At 39.7% G+C, this 23,224-nt stretch overlaps 4 protein-coding genes across 4 annotated transcripts; all 4 read left to right on the top strand.

The window, feature by feature from the left end:
- Positions 1 to 429: 429 nt before the first annotated feature.
- LOC117413660 (uromodulin-like) lies at positions 430 to 6,613 on the top strand. The gene is made up of 10 exons (XM_059000490.1): positions 430 to 493; positions 1,887 to 2,639; positions 2,726 to 2,836; positions 2,948 to 3,159; positions 3,493 to 3,650; positions 4,315 to 4,560; positions 5,380 to 5,539; positions 6,028 to 6,100; positions 6,271 to 6,309; positions 6,546 to 6,613. The coding sequence occupies exons 1-10, from the start codon at positions 430 to 432 to the stop codon at positions 6,611 to 6,613; spliced, it is 1,884 nt and encodes a 627-aa protein (XP_058856473.1).
- A 6,255-nt stretch (positions 6,614 to 12,868) lies between these two features.
- On the top strand, positions 12,869 to 15,199 carry LOC117413723 (claudin-4-like). The gene has a single exon (XM_034023013.3). It carries the CDS (start codon positions 13,508 to 13,510, stop codon positions 14,243 to 14,245), a length of 738 nt encoding a protein of 245 aa, XP_033878904.3. The 5' UTR covers positions 12,869 to 13,507; the 3' UTR covers positions 14,246 to 15,199.
- Positions 15,200 to 16,474: 1,275 nt separating this feature from the next.
- Positions 16,475 to 22,819, top strand: LOC131696771 (claudin-23-like). Its single transcript, XM_059000347.1, has 2 exons — positions 16,475 to 16,646; positions 22,178 to 22,819. The coding sequence occupies exon 2, from the start codon at positions 22,205 to 22,207 to the stop codon at positions 22,802 to 22,804; it is 600 nt and encodes a 199-aa protein (XP_058856330.1). The 5' UTR covers positions 16,475 to 16,646; positions 22,178 to 22,204; the 3' UTR covers positions 22,805 to 22,819.
- Positions 19,471 to 20,386, top strand: LOC117413661 (claudin-23-like). Its single transcript, XM_034022896.3, has one exon. It carries the CDS (start codon positions 19,619 to 19,621, stop codon positions 20,216 to 20,218), a length of 600 nt encoding a protein of 199 aa, XP_033878787.2. The 5' UTR covers positions 19,471 to 19,618; the 3' UTR covers positions 20,219 to 20,386.
- Positions 22,820 to 23,224: the final 405 nt, after the last annotated feature.

The following is a 23,224-nucleotide window of genomic DNA, read 5'->3' on the forward strand; positions in this document are numbered from 1 at the left end:
ATAAAATATCCCAAAAGAAGGTGTTTGTAATGGTTTTTGTGCTATTTTCAGTATTTTATTCTGCAAAAATCAACCAATTATATAGTTTTGTTAAGTAAATGCAACAAAATGACATTGTAGGCAATGAGGTCAAGTCCCTGTATTTAACAGTGTCTAGTTGTTCTTCTGTTAAAATATTAATCCCCCAAACTCTAGAGTCTCAATTAATCTAATAAGTGATCTGCATGTTCCTTTGGGACTTTTTCATGATAAACGTTTCAGTATTATTGTACAAATAGGTCCCACATTAATATAAACTGTATTTATGTACTGTTGAGGACACTAGAATTATCTTTGATGCCGTCATTTTGGACATTACATCATTTTTTTTTGTTTCCATTTTTTAGGCTTAAAAAAATCTGTTCTAATTCACATTAACTAAAAAGAAAAATGATGGAGATGAGAATCGTAATCATTCTCCTTCTAATACCTTGCATCAGTGTGTCTGGTACAGGTAAGTCTCTGCCTACAAATATTATTTCAGTACTAATTTCAGCTTACATTTGAATACATACTAAAGTATTTGTTCTAAAATCAACACTTTGTTGTTTGATGGTGTTTTATGTTGTGTTGAATTTAAATCAAGGGTCGTAATGTTTAAACTTTACAATACATTAATAAGACCTCATCTGGAATACTGTGTTCAGTTCTGGTCACCTCGCCACAAAAATGATATTGCTGCTCTAGAAAGAGTGCAAAGAAGAGCGACCAGAATTATTCCGGGTTTAAAAGGCATGTCGTATGCAGACAGGCTAAAAGACTTGAATCTATTCAGTCTTGAACAAAGAAGACTATGCAGCGATCTGATTCAAGCATTCAAAATTCAAAAATGTATTGACAATGTTGACCCAAGGGACTTTTTCGACCTGAAAAAAGAAACAAGAACCAGGGGTCACAAATGGAGATTAGATAAAGGGGCATTCAGAACAGAAAATAGGAGGCACTTTTTTACACAGGAAATTGTGAGGGTCTGGAACCAACTCCCCTGTAATGTTGTTGAAGCTGACACCCTGGGATCCTTCAAGAAGCTGCTTGATGAGATTCTGGGATCAATAAGCTACTAACAACCAAGCGAGCATGATGGACCGAATGGCCTCCTCTCATTCGTAAACTTAGATTTTTCACCTTTACAAACATATTTACCATCCTTCTGAATGTTTCTGAGTTTTAGCTGTTGTATTTTTCTCTGTTAGAGAACAGTGGCGTAGTATCCCGCCCCTTTGTATATATTTGTTTATTATTAGTAGTGGTTATTGTTATGATTTATGTATATATGACGGAAAAAAAACTGTTTATTTGTGTTTTATTATTGTGTGGCAGGACGAGCAAGGTGCCGTCTGCCATGTTATTGTTTAGATTTTAAATACCTTGTGGGAATGCGTGACTGATCAGCTACTAAGTATATAATTGGCGGACAGTCACGCATCCGTACTAAACCCATGCAAAAGGTTACCGAAGGATAATACAATAATTGATAGCTAGTTGACCCCTCGGTCACCAATATAAAAGACCCGAAGGTTGGCTGCTCGGAGGATAGTGTTCGTAAGTGGAGACCGAGAGTGGTGACAGGAGATAAAAAGAGAAACATAACTGCCACTCGGGTTGGAAGCACCAGAACAATATTTGTTATTGTTTATTTGTTTGGCCAACGTGCCTTTTGTTTTGTTTAAATCTTGTATTTGTTATTTAATAAAAGCACTGACCGCCGTAACGTCTCAGTTTTGCCCTGCCATTACTTGTTTTTGGTTTGTGTTTCTGGTCTGACGTCACCCTCCAGCCATCCTGTTCACAAGAATCCCCTGGCATTATCTGAGCCACTGCACATTCTTTTGTTCTTGTCTTGGTAGGAACGTTCACCAGTTGTTCTGATTGCCCTGAAAACACAGTCTGCCAGCTGTCTTCCCAATCAGAGGAGTGCATCTGCGCAGAGGGATTTGTGGGAGACAGCATTTCCTGCTACAACTCAACAGCGTGCAGTGAAACCATGGACTGCTGTCCTTGGGGCTTCCAGTGGTCCAGTGAACTGGGCTGCACTGATATCGATGAATGTGCATTCGACAGTGACCTCAACACCTGCCAACCAAAGTCTAGTTGTGAAAACACTATTGGATCCTTCCACTGTCTGTTGGATAGAGCTAATCGACCTGGTTCTCGCTCTGTATCGTTCAGCTGTTTAAATCAGCCATGTCCATCAGGCCAGGACTGTATTACAGCTGGTGGTAAGCAGCGCTGCGATGATCCTTGCAAATACCACGCTGTACTGGATGAACCATGGCGTTCCACTGATTTTAAAATATCTTCGTCATTAAATTCAAAATGTGACCAAGATCTAAATGGATGGTATCGTTTTTTTGAGAAGGGGAGTGCAAGAATGCCAGAAACATGTGTTCCTATGTACAGCTGTGGAACTCACGCCCCAATGTGGATCAATGGGGGACACCCTCTGGAGAACGATGGAATAGTTAGTCGCCAATCCTGCGCTCACTGGGAGTCAAGCTGCTGTCGTTATCAAACCACAGTTCACATCAAAGCATGTCCAGGCAACTACCACGTTTACAAATTTCAAAGCACACCTGCCTGCCAACTAGTTTACTGCAGAGGTACAGTATTTGATATTGCTGATATAACGCACTGCTTACAAAAGTAAAGTAAGGTTTTATGCAACATTCTCCGTTCATCGTTTTAGATGTTAATTCCACTCTGTGCTCGGAGAGCTGTTCTAAAGAAGAAGAATGCGTCATGAGCGATGGAGTTAACTGGAAATGTGCATGTCAAAAGAATCTGAACTACAGCACTGGTGAGTCTTAAAGCTATCTGAGCTGAGGTGTTCCAGATGTGTTATTGCAAAAGGATGAAGAAACGTCACAATTCTGACATGCATTAAATACAATATACATTCTTTTCACAGAAATGTCCAGCCTGACACCAGAACTTGTATGTGGGTCTAACCTAATAAAGACTGGGCTGAGCAAGTGCCATATGGAGTCAGTAGGCCTGAACAGCTCATCTGTACACCTACTAAACAGCAGCTGCCAAGGCTTCGAAGACAGAAAAGAAAACATAACCATGGTGATGGCTGTGATGGGTCGTAGGGAAGGAGAATGTGGCACAACCATAACGGTGAGTCTGTATGTAACCCATTGTGACTTTGCGCGCCCACATGCACAATGTTTGCATTCCTATATTTGTAGGGACTCATTGACTCACTATATTTATTTACAATTTCTAACTCCAGTCAGACAAAACTCCACACGCATAGTGAAAGTTGACAACAAACTAAATATTTTGGCACTTTTTTTTTTTAAGGCATAATTAGTTCTTAAAGGTGTTTTACAAAGGTGGTGACATCCCCACAATGTCGTTTTTTCACGAGTTGCTATCTTTGTGGGGACATTGATAGTAATACCTGTCCACGCACACAAGCATTCACTGACATCATCTTCTCTTTAACAGACAAACGGGACTCACGTGACTTACACAAACACCCTTCATGCTGCACACACTGTGGTTGGAAATGTGATTTTCAACCCGAAAGCTGATGTCCAGTTTGCCTGTTCGTACCCACTGGATATGCAGACAAGCCTTCATATTGCTATAAACCCCATCGTAAGGTAAGGCTGTTTCGCGACTCTTCAGATTAACTAAGTCTTTTTTTGTATGTTTTCATTTTAGCTTCAGTCCTAAGAATAACCTTACCAGGTCTCAGTCTGATGCCTTAAACCAAGGGGATACTAGTCTACTTGTTGCTATGTAGAATTCAATCTGTTGCTTCTACATTGTCGGTTCAAATTTCAGGGGACACTGTTCTACAGTAAAATTGTAGATATAATGTTGATGGACAACACAGAGAAGACAATACATAGATGATTGTCATATCAAAAAGTTTATTCGTGTTTTTTAGTGTCCACACAATTTACCAGCATTTTTTTTCAATATAATAAAATAAACGTTATTTTTAAATATGGCATATATTAAAGCATATGGGAAGAGGCAGGGTGATAAATGACAAGAGGGGGTGAGGACAATTTTCATCTTTCCAGTCCAAGAATGTTCAAGAGATGCAAACTGAGTAGACGTCTAGTAGCGGGTATTATGTTTTAAAATGAAAATGTTTCATTTTCTTTCAAAAATTCCCATTTGAGCCCTGTATAAGAAATGGAAGTGCATGAGAGGTAAAGTTTTTTTTTTTTTTTTTTTGTTCATGTTGATTGTTTCGTTGAAGAATTATTCTCCTCATTTAAAACGATGACTAACGAGCTGTTGTTCTGTCCGCAGTACTGTGAAAATAGCCATTACAGGATTGGGGATTTCCACCGCTAAGATGTCTCTTTACCAAACCCCAAACTACAGCGAGCCCTACACTTCTGAGAGAGTTAGTCTGCCCATTGAGTCCACTCTGTATGTGGGTGTCTTTGTGGAGGACATTGAGGGTGACAGATTTGCTGTTGTTTTGGAGAGCTGCTATGCAACTCCTTCTCCGGATCCTTCTGACCCTGTTCAGTTCTTCATGATTCAAAACAGGTCAGTCTCCTTACTCCTCCCAAACCTGCTCTTCTAGCCAAACTATCGGTATTCCTGATTAACAGATTGAAGGAAAACATCTGTCACCGAGAGGAAACCCCAGCAGAGTCTGTAGCAGACCAGCAATGGCAACATTGGAGCCTGATCTGGTAGCACAGTGGTTCACACTGGTGGTATATTGTACTACAGATCTGCAATAGAATACCATTGTGTAATGGTCAAGCCATTGGAATACCATTGTGACATAAAATTATATACGGAAATGTAACCACAGTGGGAGCATTCTACATTGGATTACTACCCTATCATTGCCCCTTAGTAACCGCTGAAGATATTTTGTTATGTCAACGCATGTTGGGTGACTAATTAAGTGAACTCGACCACCCTTCTAACACGCTGCTAACATGATCACTATGACATTTTGCGTGTTGTGAATAGCAAACACATTCAACCTCCAGGAGCTGCTGTTCAGATCAAGTTGCCTGTCATAGATATATGGATGTTACACAGGCTAGATCACCCACAATGTCTTTCTAGAAGTGAGAGAAAGTGCCACCTAGTGTTCTGCCACTTTGGATCAAGTTTCCTTTTGCTTTGCTGGAAATATACTGCTGTGCACTAGGTGGCGCTTACTAATATAAAGAGACTTTAGTTGATCTAGCCTGCACTGCACATGTCTGTAGCAGACAACTAAACTGAAGAGCAGCTCCTGAACAGCTGCTGCAGCATACGGCTTCTAGTCAACATAAGAAATACAAATGTGGTATTTCTTGAATGCACTGGATAGCTGAATACTTTGACCTGGCTTTTATTTTTCAGATGTCCAAACAACCAAGGCTTCATTACTGTACAAGAAAACGGCGTGTCCCTTAACAGCGCTTTTTCAGTCGAGCTGTTTAAATTTGTGGGGAACTTTGACAGCGTGTATCTGCATTGTGGAGTGCAAGTGTGTGACAAGACGGCTGAAACCTGCACTCCGGTAAGCAAAAGACTGTATGAAAAACTTTAACAAATGAACAGACAGGTTTTTGTTTCTGTATCCAAGACTGCACAAATGGCTGATGTTTATCCTTCTCGTGCATGCATTTATAAAAGCAAAACAAAAATATGTTTTTATTGGTTATATGTGATACTAGGAGCCATAGGAACCACCCACATTTTTTTTTTAAACGTTAATACTTTTTATTTATGTTGCATAGTTTATGCAGGACTTTTGTCTTTGACTATATATATATAGCCCATTATTTCTGCCATAGTAATTGTGCACTATCATAGCTGCCCACTCTGGTCTCGTTTCATTTCTGAACCCCTTTCAAACTCATGGAACCAGTGCAGCCTTGGCTATCCACAGTGTCCATACACCCTACTGACAGTGTGATAGGCGTTTTTCATTTTAATCCTAGCCTTTGTTTCAATGTACACCCCTCGGGTGAAAGACAACCCTCTAAATACAGATCCTTCTTACAGTCCTGCCCAGCAAGAAGATCAGCATTTGTCAAGAGTGAGGAAGTCTTGACAATTGGACCTATCACATGTGCAGGTATGTATACTGCATGTATGATTCCTGTGACCTGATGAAGCACACAGCATTGTCGAATAAAGCTTGCCTTCATTAAAGGGTCTCGCACAGATCATATTTATCTTACCTGAATTCTGCTCCCCTGGTTAACTGCACTAACTGTTACTCTTTTTGTTTTTTTTTTCTTACAGGGTGTCGGCTGCCTCCAGGGAGTTCCTCTGCCAGCACAGGTACACTCCTGGAGGCTTGTTTGTAGTGCTTTGGCATCACTTCAATATTAGCACACCTTCTGTGTGTATTTCCCATTACGAATTGCACACTTTATATGAAAGTGTGCGCTACATATCGTTGGTGATTTAATTTTGTTATCCAAACCAACACCCATACTCTTAGTTTGTAATGTATGAGTAGTAGGGATACAACACCCATTTATGATTACTAATCCGTTTGTTAAAACTCTTTTCAGGACTTGCAGGAGCTTGGATGATCATCGGCGGCCTCATTTCTGTCATTCTTCACCTGCATTTGCTTTAAGACACATTTTTGTGAATGATAAAATCATAAATGACTGATTTTCAATTAAGAACACATAGCTTTTTTTTATTTCATATCCAATGACTAAATATCTAAATATTTTGTTTAAATGTGTAAAATGATGAAGTAGGATGGAGAAGCCCTGTCTACTTTTGTACTTCTATTTTACAATTCCTGTAGTTAGGTTTAAAAGCGTAATTCATGGCCCTGGAGCAAGGGGGCAGTCTTTTACCACCAAACACAGTGAAAAGGTGGCAATGGGTTTCATTTAAAGCTGTCACCTATAACTTCAGAATTTTACGGTAAAATCATAAGAAACAAAATGTTTGAGTCCAAAACACTTTCACAGCTACTGAAACATTTTCTTCTGCTTTGGTGGTGATCGCTCCATTTTTCACTTGTATTTTTTCCAATCTGAAATTCTTTTGGTACGAAATGTTTCCTCTGCCACCAAGAAACATATTGATTGGTCAACAGTGCTAGCATTCAACAAAAGGCTCACTATTTAATAAGGTAGCTACATATAAACTGCTGTATTTTGAAGCAATCATTGTAATGCTTTGGAAGTAAAACTGCTGAGGGGGGGTCTGGTTAGAGAACATACAAAATACTTAAATGAATCCCTAAAAAAATCACTAAACTGTTTTACACAAACTGTTTTGCTGCTGTTGGAAAATTGATGCAGACCTCATACTTCTGCCTTAAAGTCAAAATTCAACCACACAAATACAGCACACTCACGGCATCAATGAAATCACACCACACCACCTTCTTCATAACTGGCACACACATACTGATGGCAACATCTGTAGAGATGCACAACACCATGTTGTCCAAAGTGTCAACCAGTCCTGGCTTCCTTGGTTCTGCGTTGATCTTTAAAGAAAGATAGATTTGCGCTGGTGTTTCTCTGTCTCTGTGGTGTCGGTGGCTTGTTGTTGATGCAGCTTCATTCCACCTATGTTACGATGTTGAAGGCCAGAAGTTGTGAGATGGTCAGAGAAGCAGGTCTATGTGGCTTCTCTTTAACTTAATGCTCTTTGATGCTTGGGCCATCTAGGATCGCACTGACAAGAGCCATCAAAGACACAGGTACAGATTGCTTCTGACAGTCTGCAGGAAATCTTCAGTCGAAAGACTGTTGAAGTTTGAAGACATCTCTACGGGTAATTTTGGCTGCTCTTGCCAGATGAAGTGCCTCTGAGCCACGAGCTTATCTTATTGCACCTCCAATGTCACAAGCAAATAATAGCAGGACATCCCTGCCTTGATTGTGAGCTCTCAGATCTGGAAACTCTGCTAGTATTTGGTTCTTCAGTGTTGTAGTGTGCACGTGTCCTTCCTTGACACCAAGTTCATGCAGCCTGGATTATATCAGTCATTTATATCAGGGTTGTAAGTCAGGTGACATACTTATGTGATGCTTTCAGATTATAGATCAAATGTCTTGTACAGAATTGTACACAAACACCATGATAAGCACCTGTTGCATCTACTTACAGACTCATTTATCACCATCAAGTGACAGGAATAACATTATCCAACTTTAAGTTATCTAAAGCAAGCAATGTGTGTAATTAAAAAGGCTGATTCAATTGTATATGTAATGTATCCTGGAATATTTACGCCAAAAACGCCCAAAAAAGTGCAGTGCAGTGATGCAGTGAATGGTGACTATTAAAATGTTGCATAATACCTTTTTAAAATCACATTTACAAAAGAATGTACATTAAAAAATATATCTTCCTTTGAAGTATTAAGTGAGCACTTGATATACATTGATGAATTCAATATAAACAGGACTGGTGGGAATCAGTGACAGAATCTTGGTAGAATCATGTTATTATTATTATTATTATTTATTTCCTAGCAGACGCCCTTATCCAGGGCGACTTACAATTGTTACAAGATATCACATTATACATTATTTCACATTATTTTTACATACAATTACCCATTTATACAGTTAGGTTTTTACTGGAGCAATCTAGGTAAAGTACCTTGCTCAAGGGTACAACAGCAGTGTCCCCCACTGGGGATTGAACCCACAACCCTCCGGTCAGGAGGCCAGAGCCCTAACCACTACTCCACACTGCTGTTCCCGCTGTGTCCTGCTTTCCTTAGCAACAGTGGTCATGACAACAGGACAGACGAGAGAAGTAGCTGCAGGGAAGTTAAGTGTTCCTGCACCATGAAATAAGGCTGCCATCTTTAACATTGGTTAAAACTGGACTGGGAAATGGGTCTAATTTTGCTAGTTTTAATCCTACGTTTACATTAAAATATAGTAAAACTGTTCATGTCCTGAACTAAAGACTCTCACCTGTGAGTAACACAGGGGGTTTATAGAAGCGTACAGTCAAATACGTCCCCATTGTTCATTTGATATTTAAATGGAATCCCTGACTTTCTGTAATATATAAAAGCTGCATCTCCCTCCCTGTCTGAAGATCTGACAGACTTTGATAGAGAGTCTCGGATGGCAGGTGTTTACATACCCAAACAGATTGCTCATGAGCACGGCTGTAACTAGCTACAAGGACACAGAGGCCGTGTCCTGGGTTGTTTTTTAGCATCATCAATGCTGGTGCTTGTGTAAAAATTCTGGTAAAGTACAAAATACTCCTTCATTTTCTCTGTTGGTTTGCCGTGTAACATAGATTTGGATTTGGTTGAATAGTAAATACCAAGCAGTCATATAAATACTGCAGCTATAGCTTGAAACCTGAGTGTGACCTCGGTAGAATGTCAGCTCTTGTTATGGCCTTACTCGTGAGCGACAATCACTTTCTTGGTCATTCTGGAGTGCAGAGTCCTCTGAAGGATCTGAATGCAGTATTCACTGAAGAACCATTTCCGATTATACTGATGTCCAGGCTGGCTATGGTGACCCTTAAGTCTTTGACAATATTAGAACAGGTGGTTCTCATACTTGTCCAATCCCTTTATATTGTATGCCACAGGATGTGATTTGTGGGAAGACCAATTTTAAAAAGTCACAGTAAACTCACTTTCAAAAAGAATCTCGCTGTGTCACGATATGTTGTCCTGACCTCTGGAGGTGTAATTGTGTCTAACAGGTAGATAGAAATACTTAAAGAAACTTAATACATTCAATGGCAAACATTCTGACTAGAAGTCTTGGCCAATCAGGAGAAACTCTTTGAGCATGTGACTTATCGATTATGTGACTATGCAAAGCGACAACTTCCACTAGATAGCATACTCTGGGCAGCTGCTAAAATAAATAATTGTGTTGATCTGTACAATGTGACAATATGATTAGAAAAGAACACCATATTCCGATTGTGTATTTGAATATTATCTGTAACTTAGGCAGGAGTTAGCTGATACACTAGCTTGCGATGGGGTTGAATTATTCAACAGATAGGGCTCGCTCTCACCCCATTACCTTTTAAAGGGGCTAGACATTACCTGAAGGATGCAATCTCTGAGTAACTAATACACTAGCATCCCAGCTGTATGCAAATGACAACTGCAGACTGTAGTTGCTTTGATGTCTGATAAAGATACATAGTCATGATTAAATTATACACACACACACAAAAAAACACGTAGTGTAGACATGAAACAGGAAAAATATTATACTCTGGGGGTTGGACTCAGTCTTTGAATATGTTTATAATGTAAATGAGTTCCAATTAATCTGTTTTATATGGATAATGTGCAATTTAGTTCATTATAATCAGGCAATTTGCAATAGGAACTAAAAGACTTTGAAAATGGGTTTTTAAAGCATTTCAGTTTCCATTGGATACAAAGGAACTAAGATTAGAACACTAGTCCTTTATTGTGATGTTGCTGCTAATTTGTTTAGTCTAGATTATTTATTGAACAGAAAAGGATTCTCGCTACTCTTCTTATCGTCAATGATCTTGTCAATGACAGTCATCGAGACAGAAGGATCAACACCACTGTTGCTGAGATGTTTTGTTCCTCTCTCTTCCTGGAGACAGTGGATTTATCCTTGAAGAGATGCTTGGGGGGGGTGGGGGGGTGGGGGGGTGGGAGAGTAAGTGCCACGTAATTAAACTGGACATCGGAATTCAGCCCCATTTCTACTGTGGAAGAGACCAGGGTTATGGCTTTATGTTCTGAAGCCAATAAGCAAAAAGCAGACTGAGTGTGAGAGAAAACTATTAACTGGAAAGAAAATCACAATGAATGGGAGTAAAAACATGATTGAAGATGTTTTTATTTTTAGCAAGTAATTGAACGTTTTAAATTGAGCTGTTGTACCACCCTAAATGGATCCCTTGCCACCCATTGAAACTGACTATTTTGCTCAAATAATATTGAACTTGTTGCAGTGCTGAAGTAGTTGATAATTGGGGTATGCGTGGCATTACTTGAATATATATGAGGCTGTGAGTCCTAAAAGCAGGGCTGTACCCACTTGTGGAGGTGTTTGCTGTTTTGAAGGAAATATTCCTCCTTTCATATCAAACGGCAGTCTTTGGTTAATCATATCAGGATACAAATGTTCTTTTGAATTTGGATTTGGGGGCCTGCATATGAATAAGCACTTAGGCCCTTTTTTGTTTAATAGTTTTTGTAGACCACAAACCATCTCTGACAGTTTGTAGGGCTAAAGGCTTATCTTTTAAAAAATTTAATAATGTCAAAAGACAAGAAAATAATGAACGGCGCTATTGCAGCAAGGAAAACAAAAGCTGCCCTTGACGCTAGGTTGCATGGGTAAAGAGCCGCTACTTGAAGTTCTGCTCCCTGATTGGTTGTTTCTGAACTTGCTAGTTGTCTAAAGGTCCTGTTGAAAAAATGAGGAGGAAATTTAAAGCTGCAGTCTATACAGAATGAGTTCATACATGATATTATATGTATACTGTATATAAATGCAAATATAAAACGACAACATATTGTTTACCAATGAATTAGTTTAATTATTCTTTTGTGCACTTTACATTATTAGAAAACAAATCTGATAATATTATCTATCAAACTAATGTTTTTCTCAAATGAAATACTAGCCAACTAACCAGTGTATGTGCACGGCACAATAAGATAATTTAACCATGCAAACATATTTATTCAATTAAGCTTTTAATTATGTGAACACCTGCCATCCGAGAATCAGTCAGAGATTCTATTTAAAAATAGCAATGGGGACATATTTGATTATCAGCTTGTATAAGCCACCTTCATTCACAGGTGAGAATCTTTAATTCAGTACAGGTGACCATGTGCAGGCTTTAGTATATGTCAATGTAAATATTAGATAAGGTTTAAGACTGGCAAAACGAGACTCATGTCCCAGTCCAGTTTAACCAATGGAAATGGTGGCAGCCCTGTTTCATGGCACAGTAACCCTAATTGTGCCTCCCTGCAGCTACTTCACTCCTCTGTCTTGTTGTCATGACCACTGTTGCTAAGGAAAATGGAAACACGATTCTACCAAACCACGGATTCTCATCAGTCCTGTTTCTGTTGAATTCATCGATGTATATTAAGTGTGCACTCAATACTTCAAAGGACAATGTAACAGCATGTTTTTATGTAGATTATTTTGTAAATGTGACTTTTAAAAATGTATTTATGCAGCGCATGCATTTTTAAAGACTTTGTTTTTTAATAGTCAACATTCATTTCAATTTATCATCCTGCTGGATGTTTTTTCAAATTTTTACAAACATTATTCATGTGTCTGTGCAGACCTATTAATTTTGAATAGATTCATCTCAATATGTTAATATTGTTATTTCTAAACTGACAGGCAATTAATAACAATAAAAAAATAACTAACTCATAGCACAATTCAGGAAAAAAAATACACTTTATTATTCGGACAAAATGTCAATAAAAATATCTGTAAAACGAATACAAAACAAACATAATTTGCTTCTAGAAAACTATTTTACAAATTTTGAAAGCAAACAAGCAAACAAGCAAACAGACAAGATGACAAGATATTACTGGTTTATTACTGAGCCACCAAAATGACAATCTGACCATTTCCTTCACCCTATAGAGGCTCCTGATACAGATTAATGCAGGAAAACACCATTGCTGTAACTGGCTTGGGGTTAATGAACCCATCTACACACAACTCTCTCTGTCTCCATCTCTCCATCTCTCTCTGTCTCTGTCTCTGTCTCTCTCTCGCTCTGTCTGTCTCTCTCTCTCTCTCTCTCTCTCTCTCTCTCTCTCTCTCTCTCTCTCTCTCTCTCTGTAGCTCGCTGTCTAGCCAGTCTTCCAAGCTCAGATCAATCATTTTAAACACCTGACACACTGTAATTGTCACTGTGGACTGCATAGCCTGGAGGCTATTAAACTAGACATCTTCTGCAGCACTAGCACTGGGAAACAACAGGCGTCTAAATGGAACGCATGTCTCTTTTATTCAAGCCGGTGGACAATAGACAGGACTGCACTGTATTTTACATGAATCATTAGGAGCCTTGAGATGCATGGCATCTATTCAGAACCAGTGACTGAAAACTGAATTGTCTTTGCTAGTGGATATTTTATTCGGTGACTTTTTTTTTTAACCCAGGGAATGTGATATCAAGTCTGGTTACCAGAGCGGTATCAGTTTTATTACCGTTTTATCTTCTCAGAAGTCCGAACAACACAAGTTTATAATTTCAGCAACCTGTATTTTACATTGATGCTTAAAAGACTTGAAACTGGGTGAGATATATTATATATTGCATTTGCAGACAGAAACCATGTTTGCTGCTTATTTGTGTTTAGCCACACACACATATAAATTACTCTTATATTTGTCATTTAATAATTCATTGGCTCCGGTCAACCTGGCAGACTGAGCAATTTATACTGGTGTAGTGTTTCAATAGCTTTCCATGTGAGCTGACAGCGGAGAGGGACAGAGAGACGGTTGAACAGGCAGCTGGAATGGAAGGAAAGGAGGGAAGTGGAGACTTTCCAGCATTTGTTCGCCAAAACCAACAAAAAGCTATGGCAAGCACTGGTCTGCAGTTGATCGGCTTTACTGGCGCAGTGACCGGTTGGGTGGTGGGCATCGCGGCCACTGCCTTGCCCCAGTGGAAGGTTACAGCCTTCATCGGCAACAACATCCTGACATCGGAGGTCATTTGGGAAGGGATCTGGATGAACTGTATTTACCAGACCACAGGACACATGCAGTGCAAGACCTACGACTCCATGCTGGCTCTCCCAGCCGACATCCAAGCGGCCCGGGCCCTCATGTGCTTTGCTATCTTCCTGGGCATGCTTTCCATCCTGTTGACCTGCTGTGGTTTGAAGTGCACCACATGCGCCAGGGATGACCAGTACACCAAGACAAGCATCGCCCTGACTGGGGGCATCCTATTCATAGCCACCGGCCTCTGCATCCTCATCCCAGTCTCCTGGACTGCCCACACCATCATCAGTGACTTCTACAACCCCCTGGTGCCCACTGCCCACAAGAAGGAGCTCGGACAAGCCATCTATCTGGGCTGGGCAGCTGCCGTCGTCCTGATCCTGGGAGGTGCCCTCCTCAGCAGCAACTGTCCTCAAAGTGAACGGGACTACAGGAGGGGCTATGGCAGAAACCTCATGCCCAACAAAGCAACGGCTCCCCCTAAGCCAACTTCTGGAGGCAGCCTGCCCATGAAGGAGTATGTCTAATGGGAGAACCTTCCGCTTGAACCCAGAAGGGGAGTGAGAGACGTGCAGAAAACATGCCTGACTTAATATTCATTCAAAATGAAAATGAACATTTGAATGTTCTTTAAATTTGAATTACAAAAGGAAAAACAAATTGTAGCACTAAAACGAACGTGGTAACCCATCAAATTACCTATGAAACAAAGGAGAGAAATGCTCTGCTGTACAGTAGAAAGTATGTTATCTATTTTATATGTCGTTAATACGTGGGTTTTCGTTGATACAGCAATTTATAAATATACGAAAGAATACCAACAGCGCCTTTTTTTTGCCACAGAACACATTTCAGTGTTTGTACGAATATTCAAACAAAGGTGTGTAGCTTTACCGTTTTTGCAGAGCTCTTGCTAAATTTAGTTGAAATGGTTTTTAATATTCTATGTGTGCTATAACTTCCAGTTTCTCATAATTTTCTGCACCTCTTTATTGGTGGTCGTATTTTGTATCATATCTCTGAACTTGTAATAAGGTTTGAGTTTTGTTTCTAACAATATCTGTATCCTAATCCTACCACCGCAAAAAAACAAAACAACATGCTGCTGAGGTTTGTTATTTGCAGTAATTGGTAGAAATGATTTCTCTTAATAAGCTACGGTATCAAGTTTTATAACAAAGTAAAACTATGAGAAAGTAGACAAACTTTTTTTTTTTAAAAAAAAAGGATTTTCTAATGTCTTCACTGGTTTTCAGTTGAGTTTTTGTTGTTGAAACAGTTATGTGCTTGACTTGACACTCTCCCCATTGGGCCAGATGTTTGTGCTTTTGTGTTTGCTGTCCAAGAAGGCTGTCCAAAGAATACAAAATTATATTAAAAAAAAAATACAGCTCAAAGAACAATACGATGGAACAATATTATTCTACTTTCACTTTTTTATGATGTCAGTAATCATTGTAAATGTTTCTTTTTGCAATTACTCAAATATATACTGTATATATATATATATATATATATATATATATATATATATATATATATATATATATATATATATATATATTTATAAGTTCTTTGACTGGAAGCTCTGCAGATGCTCTTCAGTTCTAGTTGTCTGCTATAGGACATGTAACGTAGACTAGCTCAGCCAAAGTGTCTTTCTATTAGTAAGTGGCTGTACCATCTGATGCACTGCAGTGTATTGCCAGCAAAACAAAAGGAAACTTGATCCAAAGTGGCAGTACACTAGATGGCGCTGGCTCTTACATAAAAAGACATTTAGGCTAATCTAGCCAATGTTTTTTTTTTTCTGATTGAATAGCATCCACAATTAGCAGCCAATAATTAATAAAGGCATTCAAATAGCATTTGTCACTGAATGTTTTACTTTTCTTTTAGTATTCTATGTGATAAAAAGCAACAACATTTCTCAGGCTATACTGTTGCCAAGCAAAGAATGGCTTTGTTGAATGTGAAAGTGACCTCAGCTGTGCAATACCATCCAAAACCTGAACACCTACAGGTCAGAGTCAACTATAAACTGCTTTAGCCTAAGGTGCGGTCATAACTTGTAAACTGCAACAAGCAATCAGTTCTGTAGTGTTGTCGGTGGTCCTGTGTGTCTGACCAATGGCCTTATTAATAATTAACCCTTTAATGGCAATGTCTAAACCATAAGCACTGCCTGTCTGTCTAGCTTTATGAAAGCTTTAAATAGCATTTCATTTACTTTTTCACCTTTCCCTTGTCTCTTGATTAAAAGCTACCTGGCTATTTTTACAATGTTTAAAATCATATTATGTGTGTTCTGTATGATTCTAGATTTTTTTTTTTTTCTGCTTACAATATTAAATGCCATTCATACGACTGAAAGATAAAATGAGGCGGGGAAGCATATTAGCGTTGCACGATGCATGTACATAAGTCCTTTTACACTGAAGCCAACACTAATATGCTTCTCCAAGATCAGCCTTGGAGTTTTTCAGATGCTGTTTTTGCTGGAATAGTTAATAAGCATGGCAGATAATGATATAAGCAGAGCCGACAGCATAGAATCACCCAGCACACACATGTAAAAAAAATATAATTAAATATTAGGAAAACGTAAAGTACATTTGAGGAAACTTGAATGGAGGTGATCTGCCTTTGTGCCTGTGCTTCCTTGGATTTCCCTTCTCATCAATTAACTACTGTTCACAGGGCTGACCTCGCTACCCTTTGGATGAAAGCATGTCATTACTTCACAGCTTCTACCTCTAATGAGAAGGTTACATGCTTTCTGATTACACTGCTAGCTGAGTGTGGAGGGGAGGTTGTCAGTGTGTCAGCCAGCCTCTTTATCTCGACTGTGTCTTGAATGGCTGGAGCTGCAAAGGAAGCGTTCAGTTGTTGCCCAGCATCTTACTGCGTCTGGCACTGCTGAGCAGGGTGAGTGCACTTTTATCATTCTGATTGCGATCAATGAACTGGGGACCGAGACGCTGTCGTGTGTGTGTGCGTGTCATCGAATTGATTTCAGATTAACAAGGTACTCACTAAAGGCAGCAACAGGAACGGGAGGTAGATTAAAGACCATGTAGAATCATTAGTGGTAATAATGTGCATCTTGAAAAACGTCTTTCAAGCTGTCTTGTCTTTCTATTTCTAATGCTGAATCAGCGAGCACCAGAACAGCATTGCTCAGATAAACAGCAACGCCTCCATACAGCCACACTGCACATACTGTTCAAGCGACTTGCAGACGGTATAAGTAGTCTCCAGTATGGTCTATATAAATACAGCTAACGTTATTTATTTAGTTATATTCATACATAGGGTTTTTGGTTTTAGTTTGTAACCAAAAGTCCCATATATGCCTCAACCCATCAAAAACGGTCGATACTCTTTCTGGACGGTATGAAAAAATAAAAGTTCCAATTCATCGATTTATGGTCATGTACTCTGAGAAAGAATGATATCTAATTCTATCTGACACGATTAATATCTCTTAGAAATACAGTAGAATGTGTTTTGGGACCCAATATATGTATGTAGGTCATAGTCTATGTTTAAAAATAGCGTACAGGAAAAATCACATTGACACTATAAAAAGCATGCCGTGTGATACAGATTGTTCACAATATAACAGAAACAGGTTCATTACAAATGTCAAGAATTCTCTTAAAGAGACAGTAGCGTTCCAATACATTTTCATATTTTTTTTTTTTTACTTAGGCTGTTTATCATGTTTGCTATCATTCTGAGTTTCTTAAATAACCTGGTTTTACTTTTGGATGGCATCGCTTTTACCTTAATTCACTGGCTGCTCTTCAATTGTAATTGCCTGAAGCAACATAGGCTAGATCGGTCAAAGTGTCTGGATATAAATAAGCTGCAGGACCATCTAGAACTCAGCAATACAAAAGGAATTAGCTGAAGCCCATCAGTACTGAAACTGCAACAGGGAGATGCAGCTTTTCTGTATCACAGAGCACATGTGGGATTTCATCGGCATAAACAATCATATGAGGAACACACCATATATGCAATGTGCTACGTGTCACAGGTGAGGCCGGTGGATTTGTACAGCACAGCCAATTCAACGAATGATTTCTTGTTAGCGCTTGTTTTTAACTCAGAAAAGAAAGAACACTAACGGTGCTGGCTTTGTTTTAGCAAACATTTCAACGTTGCACAAAGACAGCTTTTCGAAGACGCGTCCTTCACAGGAAAATCATTTTCTCTATTGGAAGTGCTTCTTAGGAAACAGAACAGTAACTGGCAAAAGTGTGCAGGCGGTAGAACTGACAGAGCACAGCAAAGAAACTGATGCCTGTAAGGTTATCTGTTATTTTTTCATTCCAACAGTGGAACATGAGCTGGGATACACTAAACTCATCAATGATTTTAAAAAGGAAGCTTTTCAGGATAGGCTAACACAGCAACTGTAGCTTGTTGCCATAACGATACCTTCCTTTCTTGTGGAATAATGATTTAGCCCTAGTTGTAATATCGCAGAGAGTAGCGTTGTTGGGTGTGAGAGGCTGAAATAGTTGTTTTTCTCCTCTGGGCTCCTTGGAAGCAAATACAAATTAACATTACACACACACACACACACACACACACACACACACACACACACACACACACACACGCACACATTCTTGCTATTACAAAATGACACGTTTGTATAAATTATGTTTCTAGGATTATACCCATATGCAATCTCAAAGGTCTTTATAGCCACATACACAAAGCTTGACTCAAATAATGTTTTTTTCAAAGTCTGTTATTATATATAAAATATGATATTCATGAAACTTTAAACCGACAATTACATAAGTATTTATAATTAAAAAACAGACCTTAAAATAACTCACCAGGTAAAGCTCTGAGAATAGGTCCTATACAATCTAAATAAAAGAGAGACTTAAACTTTAAATTCTTTCACGTTTGTAAAGATTATACAGTAGAATACGTGGTTACAAATTCTACCTGTGAGTGCACTAATGAATTAATAGGGAAACTTACAGGTAATATATCAATTAATGTTTAACTTCTCCCCCTGGAGAAATCTCATTTACATGTTCAAAGACCTCATTAACATTCAAAGGAACACAATGTAGGAAACATTTTAAATAGCACGCATTCGTCAGAACCCCACACACCAAGGTGAACTTAAGGTTTCAAGAATATCAGACACTGAAGTTGAACTATATTCACAGCTGTAGCAGCCCCTCAGCACCAACTATTTCAGACAAATTACCTACGGAACAATTGGGCTGATATTGGAAATGGATTCATATTGGAATTCACCTTACATCAAGCTTACAGAGAAGAAACTGAAACTGTATTGACTAGCTTTGCATTCTTACTATCATCGTGAGCTGCAGAAACGTTTGCCAGAAAATTGAAAATAATTCTTCACGGGAATCCTGCAACCAGAAACCGACTAAAGTCTATATTTCAGAACGCTTTTAGGAATCATCACAAGTTCTGGAACTGAGAGCGTATCAGCTGCACTGCACTGAGATAATATAGTGGACCATTTATATCAACTACCTCTAAGATACATCACACAGAACCAGAATCTAATTCTTAAAAAAGACTGGTATCTACTGGACTAAGAACCAGATCAATTTAATGGAAACTATGGAATTTTTATTTAATTAAAACTATACCAATTAAATTTTACAAAGCTTAGGTAAGTTGACAACAGACAAAACATTACAACTGTTATTAACCAACTGGTTAACCAAAGGGTTACTGCAGAGTCGTCTTAGCATTCTTAATTTAATATCTTGAATAACCACTGGCAGTCAAAGAGGTTTATATTCATCTAATTGATTTGGTTCCAACACTGGACTTTCAAGTTCTTCTGGCACCAGTGACAAAAGAACCCCCCAGCCCCGAGGACAACCATGGTGACCTGTTCCATGATAATTGGGCTCATCTTTACCCCGGTTGGGTGGGTCCTGCTTCTGGCTGCCACGGTAACCCCACAGTGGAGAGAATTTCCCCAGAGACCCGGCTACTCCCTGGACCTCTTCTTCTACGACGGTCTGTGGGAGACCTGCAGGGAAGTGACAACCCTCAACACCCCTGAGTGCAAACCTCTCCCGGAGGAGATAGCAGTGTCGTGGTGGATTCAGCTCCAGAGGGCTACCGCAATCATCTCTGTGGTCATGGGAGCCCTGAGTTACCTTGCAGCCCACCTGGGGGTTCGCTGGTGGGGTGATGCCCCTAATCATAACCTCATTGGCACTGCGGGGGTATTGATATCCTTCTGGGGAGTGATCTACGTCTGCATAGTGTCCTGCAGGGCTTACCAAATCCTGGCAGCAGTCAGAGACTCAAGCGTTGACGTCCAGGACAAGTTTAGAGTAGGAACGTGCCTGTATCTTGGCTGGTTAGGGGGGTCCATACAAGTAGCGTCAGGGGTCGTACTCATGTGTAATTTCAGCTGCCAGGGGAAGTGTTTCATCAGACAAGACACCGGGCCCTATGAAGCTGATTACTAGAAGAGACGGTGAAGAAGTCATCGCTGTCTGATTGAGTACGTCTGCCTTGATTTGAATGTAATCTTCCGCTTCCTGGGTCACATCACAAGCCTCTCTGTTGACTTTATCAATGCGAATAAAAATCCAATCAATTGGCGAAGCTTTTAATAGGGCGGGGTGAGGTAGTTAAAGGAGTATTGCACCTGCCTAGGGTTTTAAAAGTTTTTTTTTTTTTTTTTTTCCAAAACTGCATTATTTTTGTAGAACAACATCCCAAAACAAATGTATGTGTTTTGGCCTTTTCAAGACTAGACTATTTTCAGTCTTTTTTTCCCTTTCCATTCCTTGAGATATGTTACTATATTGATTAGATTAGATATTGCACACACTTTTGCACATAGTAAACATCATTCAGAATGTACTTGCTTTAAAGACTTTCTATTTCAGTAGGCTCATACCATGAATAAAAACACAATTACTTCAGTCCTTGTCTACTTTTTATTATTGCTTGTCTTTGGTGACATATACCTGCATCTTTAGGTTACACTTTTATAAAACACACAGGTTGATTCTGTCATGTAACACAGAACAGTCGTGTAACAGTTGAGAACATTCAAATGATAATGTCATAAATAAATAAATCCTACTGGGCACATTTAAAAATGCAGTCACAAATACTGTACTTCTTTATCATTGTTTCATTCCCCTAAACACTCTTTATTTATACACTAGCAGCAGATCGTTACGGAATCCTATGGATTCCAATGGAATGTTGCTTATTATTTCACTTGAATTCTATTTTGTGTTCCTTTATTAATATGTAGCCATTTTTTATCATCAGAACTAGAAAAAGAATGACCAGTAACTTCCAAACAAGAGTTACTCCTAGACTAGTTAAGTTCATATTCATTTGATGCAATTGTTTTAAAGTGGTACTGTTATTTGCTGTGTAAACTGATTTATTTATAGTTTAACATACCCGTAATGCATTCATAAAGAGTGCTATATAGCCTAGGTTCGTGCCTAGCATCAAATTATGGAAGCCTAGGGGTGTACTATTTATCCATTGTTGGTTTCATATTGAAACTATAAAAAAGGGTGAGGTGTTGGAGGGAGGGATGGAGGGGGGTTTCATCTGTCAAAATGCCTTCTAATTTAAATAAATTCAGCCATCTCTTATTCCATTGTTCATCATTCTTAATAGCCCTAGTTGCTAAGGCAACCCTGGAATTATTTATGTGCTTCTGACTGAAGAAATGTGACCCTTCAGACCTTTTGTGAGGTCTCCTGTAAGCTTTCACACCTACAGACCTCATTTCTCCTTGTTAAATTGCTTCTTTAAAAAAAAACAACAAAAGAATGTGTGACTCTTTGTTACATTGACAGGCACATATGTGAAGGCTGTGCAACACTAATAAGCTTCCCCACCTAGTTTCAGAAAAATCAGCTTTGAGCAGTCTTTGTTGTAAAAGTTAATAAGTGTGGCAGAAACAAACTCGATTGAATTATATAGAACACACATAACATAATGTAACATGCCTGTTATGAAAATGGGGTCCCCGAGTGGATCACCTGGTAAAGGCACGATCCTGTGTTATGCAGGGTGAGTCACACAGCCAGGGAAGTGCAGGTCTTCAATGGGGATTCCACAGGGAGAGCATCACATTGGCTCTGCAGCTCCCATCAGGGATAGTTTCTTCTCACTGCACTACAGCAGAACTTACTGCCTAGGAGCCTGGAGAGCTCAAGCAGACACCTGCAGGACTGGCCTTGGTCCCTCCAGAGGTCAGTAAGTCGCCTGCATCTGCACTTGAGCTCCTAGGTGTAAAGAGCCAATTGGCTTGCTCATGGGATGGGAGGACACCCACTGACCAGTTCTCATGATCTGTTGTGGGAGGCAGTGTAATTGGACATTCTAAATTGTGTAGAGTATTAAAAAGTGCCTTAACCAACGCTCCCTCCTTTGATTCTCTCTTTCAGGATCATTATCTGCAGAGTGACCCCAGAATGCGTACCCCCGCACCCATGATCGCTGGGATAGTCTGCACTCCGATTGGGATGATATTCGTGTTCACAGCGTTAATCACCCCGCAGTGGAGGGAGGGACACATCCAGTTGGGCAAGAGTCCCTCTATTAAACACGACGGTCTTTGGGAATCGTGCATAAAGGTAGTGGCATCGGATTTCAAGCACTGCTGGCCCGTGTCCGGGGCTTACCAGCAGGACCCCAGCGTCCTCGGGGCACGCGGACTCATGCTGAGCTCGCTTTCCCTCTGCGGGGTTGGGATAGTGCTGGCCAGCATCGGGATCCGCTGTTGGATGGACTTCCCCCTCCGCAACGTGGCAGGAGCCAGCGGGATCATCATCATTCTCTCCGGCTGCCTGAGCCTCACCGCTCTGGGGCTCTACATCAGCAAAATGCAGGTGCTGGGGACAGACTTGGACACACGCTACAGAGGCGGGAGCTCCCTGTATTTCGGCTGGATTGGGAGTAGCATTGAAATCCTGGGTGGGATGGCTCTGTCACTTAGCTTCAGCCTTCCAAAATGTAATATATGCATAGGATCTCGGAACAAAGACAAGAACAGCTACAAAGTAAATTCTTAGATGAGCTTTACTGGAGAAGCCCTCTATCAAGAAGTGTCAATGTTAGCTGCATACATGCCTCAGCCAAGGGGATACTGTAGTTTTGTCTCAATGCCCGTTGAATCCTTGGTTTCTCGTAAGTGGTAGTTTGTGTAAAGCAGAACCAGGCAAGACTGTCAGAACTGCTCTCTTGGAAGAGCTTAGAGGTAAATCACTCACTACAGTAGATTCTCTTTATTTGGAGTTTTTCAAGCAATGAAGAACAAAGTACGAACAAGCCTAGTAAATGCCTGTTGTATTGTATGAGATTTGTCATGTACTGAAAGAATACTGATGTTGTTTACAGGTGTTTCTTATATCAACTATGTTGCACATTAGTGAAGTGCTGAATAAAGTTATATATAAAATGTGATGGCTCTTGTGGTTTAAATGTGTCAAACA

Source organism: Acipenser ruthenus, chromosome 25 (genome assembly GCF_902713425.1).
Source record: "Acipenser ruthenus chromosome 25, fAciRut3.2 maternal haplotype, whole genome shotgun sequence".
In the NCBI taxonomy this organism is placed as follows: Eukaryota; Metazoa; Chordata; class Actinopteri; order Acipenseriformes; family Acipenseridae; genus Acipenser; species Acipenser ruthenus.